Here is a 5832-nt window from a genome sequence, read left to right as displayed (position 1 = left end):
ACCAGTGAATATTACGCGTCCGACTTAGATTTTGTGAGTACGTTCATCTATCATCCCGTCGACCGCGGATTCGTTATTGAACCTAGGATCATTGTCATTAGTTTCTCGAGCACCTAACTACCGCGGTTACTTGTCCGGTTCTATAATAATCGTATTTGCACTAGTCAATGTCTTCTCTATTGCGTAACGACAACGTGTAACCCAAACGAAGATTCGTTTCACGCCCCTAACCCTAATTCTAATGTAAACCCGACATATATATTCCTGGCGTTTCAATTATTTTCCCCTTTTGTAGTTATTCTTATTTTCTGGTTTATTTAGAATTGTTTGTATTATGTATTTTGTTTATTGGTTGGATTTGTTAATCGCCCTTGTTTTGTTAATCCTATCTTCCGTTTCGTGGTGCCGCGTGTTCGTTTGTGCATTCAAATCCTTATTCGCGTGTTTTGTATAGAATGGTTTTCTTGTTCTTGTTACGGCGCGTGCGGAGCGCGGGACGTGACAATTACATTTGCAGTTTAAAATGGAGTTCAACGAGCGCTTAAACGTCGAAATATATCCAACGCGAAGGAAATGACGGCTAGATTTCATCAAAATCGACGAAATGTTCGCGATTTGCGAGTTATGTTGCTTATTTCGACGCTTAAACGGTAGTGCATTGCATTTGCAGTGCAAAATGGAGTGAAATGAGCGCTTAAACGTCGAAATATCTCCAACGGGAAGGAAATGACAGTTAGTTTTCGTCAAAGTCGACGAAATCTTCGCGCTTTGCGAGCTATTTTGATTGTTTCGACGCTAAAACGGTAGTGCTGTCACGTCCCGCGCTCCGCACGCGCCGTAACAAGAACAAGAAAACCATTCTATACAAAACGCGCGAATAAGGATTTGAATGCACAAATGAACACACGGCGCTACGAAACTAAAGGAAGGATTAACAAAACGAGGGCGACTAATAAATGCAACCAGTGTAAAATAAAATAAATAAAACCAGCTAATGGATTGAACGAGTTACGAACCAAACAAATAAACCGGGAAATAAGAATAACTACAAAAGGGGAAATAATTGAAACGCCAGAAATACATGTATATATAAATATATTTTAATCAATCAACTTGGAGAGTTACATATAAGTATAAACATATATGCTAGACATGTAATAAACTAGTAAATATCAGAGACAGTGCTTCCAATACTATTTTAACAATTTATGAAATATAAGTAAATATGAAGTCAAAAACTAATAGTCTAAGGAATACATAAAACATACAATATTGTATTATTAAAGAAATAAAAGTTACATTGTTAGAAACATATATATATATGTGTGCACATTCTATCAAACAGATACATACTTAAAACTAGCCTACGTTCCGGTAAAGAGTTATAAAATAAGAACTACGTTACGAAACATGCATGTCTATATATAAATATATATATAATCTATATTCTAAACCACTATTAATGTGTGCGCATTCTACATTATTAATTCAAATCAATAATTTAAGATACATACTTAAAACTAGCCTACATTCCGGTAAAGAGTTATAAAATAAGAACTACATTACGAAACATGCATGTCTCTATGCTAACATATAAAAATCTATATTCTAAACTACTACTAATCTATGCGCATTCTACAATCTAAGATACATACTTAAAACTAGCCTACATGCCTGTAAAGAATTATAAAATAAGAACTACATTAAGAAACATGCATGTCTCTATATAAACATAATCTATTTTCTAAACTAAAACTACTACTAATAATCTACAAAAGAAATAGAACACACAACGCAACACTCGGGACTAAGCTACAACCTGTCGATAGGCCAAACGCTCAAAATAATTAACAGCGCAACGACTTGAGGAATTGCGTACAGAAATTCTACCATCAAACACAAATATGTAAAAACACATTAAACGCACAATAATCTAGTAACAAAACCTTCAATACTATGTTGTCACAATACAAGATATATATGTATATATGAAATCAAATGATTGACACATAACCTCAAATGCACAACACTATATCGCTAAAGTATCTAAATGAAAATCACTTTGCCAGAAATATATACATATATACGTGTGCGTGTGCGTGTTCTATCTTATTAAAAGAAGTTAATATAAAATAAATAATTAACATTTCATTTCGTATGAATACTACATGGCCAGGAGAAATATTCATATAAATACGTATATGTGTGTGTGTGTGTGTTTTATATTATCGAATACTCTATAAAATAAACTACTCAAAACAATAAATAACGCAATCGAAGAATTACAAAACATTAGCCATATTAAAATGACACACAACATAAATATATATATATACGTATATTCATACGAACAATACTTCGTCACTTTAAACCAATATTAATAAGTAAACGTTTAATTGCGGTAGAATAAGGAAAACGAGCGGCAGACGGAAAATTACTTCGATATTAAACAAAATTAAAGACCCATTACTATAACTTTGCTGATGATGTTTATGAGCAGCCATGTTAGATTTACACGCGTCACGGTGACAGGAATATTAAGGATTAATGGAAGTCAGGAGCGAGAAATAAATCATGAAAACACATTGTTAACACTTTTCTTTAATAAAATCTGTGCGCAACTACAAATGTAAAGAATATATATGTATATATATACAATTAATTAAAAAGGGGGGAAATATAGAATTAAAATACATATATTTAACAAACATAAAATAGATAACCTAACACTATCACATTTAAAATGTATATATATATATATATTGAACACAAAACAAAATACATCTAAAAAAATAATAATAATAAGGAACATCAAACAGCGAACCAACGAAATTGAAGCAGCTACACTAAATCAAAATCGTAGCAAGGAGCTCCAGGACAAAGTTCGCTGAACTCACGCATACACCAATAACGCACAACAAGGGAAATTCCCTTTCTCCCAGAAGCATGGTGACGAAGATGTGCCTCCAAATCTCTCCGGGAATTTCATTTGCAAAACGAACTTTCACACAACGATCGGTATCAACGATTTCAACCAGAGGGGGTTCCCACTCCAATACGACGGTCTCTGCATCGAAGAAACTCTCGTCGAAAGTAACCAAATCGTCAAAGCTCAATTTCGACACGGCCTCGGCACCAATGTTCAATAGTTCCTCCAACCACTCTGATACTTGTGGTTTATCACAGGGCCGCATGCGTTTGATGGGTCTTCCCGAGTCGCCCATGGGTTCTTCGGAATCCCTCTTTCGCTTGCGCTGAAAACAACACAGTATATTTTAAATAAAACGAAACAGGACGAATCAAGCGGACTAAAAACAATACTAAATACGTACCAGAGAAGTCTGGATAGGAACCTCTGATGGAAATGACTCCGCAAACATTGTTCGAACGTCGATCACCGAAGCCTAGGGAAATAACAAAAAAAAAAGGAAAAACAATCAAAATCACAAAAACAACCATAATATGCAAACATCCAAACTTACGCAAAACAACTCGAAGGAGGAGGTCCTTGTTATGGGAGAGAAGCGGAATTGTGCGTGTTGCCCGAGCAAACATTGAAATGATAATGATGCTGCAGCCACCAGCCCTTCCACGCGCCGAAGAAACAACGGTAATTCCCACGGTACAGCACGTGGAAGTCTCTCGCGGAAAGGACTAGATCAGCGAGGAATGCTTCAAATCTCCTAGACGCTAGCTCAGCAGAAACACAGGACCGATAAAAACTAAGTCGAAATACGGAATTTACATTTTGTCACGTACGATTCCAAGAAACCCAAACTGCAACATCCCGATTCCCACGGAAGCGTACCCCCAGCGGACCACCACCCCGTGGGGGATGGCATTATAAATAAGCGAAGCAACATAGAGCAGCGTTCATTCTTTACGGCTCATTAATTTGGTGTTCATTCTTTGCGATCATTGTTATTACGGATCATTCGTATTACGTTCTTTATTGCGCTCATCATTGCGTTTAGAAATTTTGTATAGTATTTTGCGTTTCGGGGTCTTTAGTTTCTCGGTCAAGAAAAGAGAACCGCGACTAAGTAAAAGAAGATTTTATCTTTGAAATCCTCATTTCATCGTTTAGACACAAACGCGCATTGTAATTGCGGTATTAATCCAGTTAGTAAATTGTTCAGTCTGTATCGAAATAGATAAATAAAGTAAAAGTTGATAGAAAACTATATTCGAGTTCAAGTAATAAACCCAACAAAAACTTCGACGACCACCGGAGCAGCTGAGCTGGCACCAGACACTACCTACTCCTCAAGGTAAGAAAATTAATTTTGAAACTTTCCTTCTTCTCTGATAATCTCGTTGCCCTCGAGAATTGAATTAGAACTTCCTATCATCGATCTCGTTTTATTTTCGTGAACGGTTTTGAAGATAGAATCATTGTTTAAACTTTTAACAAAGAAGTTGTCCGCTGTGTCGGCTTGTGCGAACGGTGTTTTCCTCCTCCCATTGTTGGTAACATATTACCCGTCTTTGGGCAAGGCTTGCGAAATCACACAAGTCCCGCACAGAAAGGACTATTAAATACATCGTCGGGGTCAATCGAAAATTAAGAACAATACCGGCATTGCTATTAACCGATATTCTTGCCATCATTGCATGCGATTGTAAGAGAGAAATAACAGAACAATTTTCCTTCGAAAATTTAACCAAAGGATCGTTCGCTGTGTTGGCTTGTGCAAACGGTGTTTTCGATTATCGAAAACACCCATCGATCTTCGCATTCCTCCTCCCACTGTTGGTAAAATATTACCCGTCTTTGGGCAAGGCTTGCGAAATCACACGAGTCCCACACAGAGAGGATCGTTAGAATCATCCTCGATAATTAAACTCAAAAGGCAAGAAAATCGTGGTAACAGAATCCATCGTAGTGAACGAATTGAGTTTCGGTTCTAACGGCAAACTACTACAGCGAAATTAAAAGAGAAGAAGAAGTCAAACGTAAAAATAAATTTATATAAAACACCGAAAAATCTCACATTCCTATCCAATCCAGCAACGCCAAAATACATATATCCAGCTAATAAAATATATATATGGGTAATAATCTAAGCAATTCTACGTCCAAATAAAAACTCGTTCAACGAGGAAAAATATTTATTGTACCCAGCTTTAATCCTCTCCCGTGCTAGTATGCCTGCGCATAGCAGGTTAGCCGAAAAGTGGAATTCGTTTACCAGTTGCATTAAGCGTCAGTTAACGCTACCCATTAAACGTAAAAGAAAATAATAAAAATAATATATTTTGAAATAGTCCTTAGACTATTTCCGGTGGCAGCAATTACCGTATTAATTAGAAATCTAAATCAGTATTAAATACACAATAATATCATTTCAATTTATTTCCCTTCCGATTAAATTCAAACTCAACAAAAAAAAAAAAAAAAAAAATTTTCAGTAAAATTGAAATTTAAGATTTGATCGATTTAAACAAACAAACTGATACGTAACAGTGCATTGCATTCGCAGTGTAAAGCGGAGTGAAATGAGCGCTTAAACGTCGAAATATCTCCAGTGGGAAGGAAGTGGCGGTTAGTTTTCGTCAAAATCGACGAAATCATCGCGATTTGCGATCTGTTTTGCCTGTTTCGACGCTTAAACGGTAGTGCGTTACATTTGCAGTGCAAAACGGAGTGAAATGAGCGCTTAAACGTCGATATATCTCCAACGGGAAGGAAATGACGTCTATTATTCGTCAAAATCGACGAAATCATCGCGATTTGCGATCTGTTTTGCCTGTTTCGACGCTTAAACGGTAGTGCATTACATTTGCAGTGCAAAACGGAGTGAAATGAGCGCTTAAACGTCGAAATATCTA

The 5832-nt window shown here is 36.4% G+C and overlaps 1 protein-coding gene across 1 annotated transcript; it reads right to left on the bottom strand.

The window, feature by feature from the left end:
- Positions 1-2756: 2756 nt before the first annotated feature.
- Positions 2757-4775, bottom strand: LOC117239465. Its single transcript, XM_033505025.1, has 3 exons — positions 3483-4775; positions 3333-3404; positions 2757-3254 (listed from the first exon to the last, which is right to left on the bottom strand). The coding sequence occupies exons 2-3, from the start codon at positions 3378-3380 to the stop codon at positions 2847-2849; spliced, it is 456 nt and encodes a 151-aa protein (XP_033360916.1). The 5' UTR covers positions 3381-3404; positions 3483-4775; the 3' UTR covers positions 2757-2846.
- Between the last annotated feature and the right edge of the window lie 1057 nt (positions 4776-5832).

The sequence above is a fragment of the Bombus vosnesenskii genome, unplaced genomic scaffold (assembly GCF_011952255.1).
Source record: "Bombus vosnesenskii isolate JDL3184/JDL3185 unplaced genomic scaffold, Bvos_JDL3184-5_v1.1 scf7180000014030, whole genome shotgun sequence".
Taxonomy (NCBI): Eukaryota; Metazoa; Arthropoda; class Insecta; order Hymenoptera; family Apidae; genus Bombus; species Bombus vosnesenskii.
The sequence above is the reverse complement of the archived record's forward strand: the minus strand, read 5'-3'. Positions and strand labels throughout refer to the sequence as shown.

Bases quoted from the DNA above. Each gene is read 5' to 3' on its own strand.
- LOC117239465 (XM_033505025.1), bottom strand. From the start codon at position 3,380: ATGTTTGCGGAGTCATTTCCATCAGAGGTTCCTATCCAGACTTCTCTG. The intron at 3,255-3,332 runs GTACGTATTTAG...TGTTGTTTTCAG, and splicing joins TTCCTATCCAGACTTCTCTG to CGCAAGCGAAAGAGGGATTC.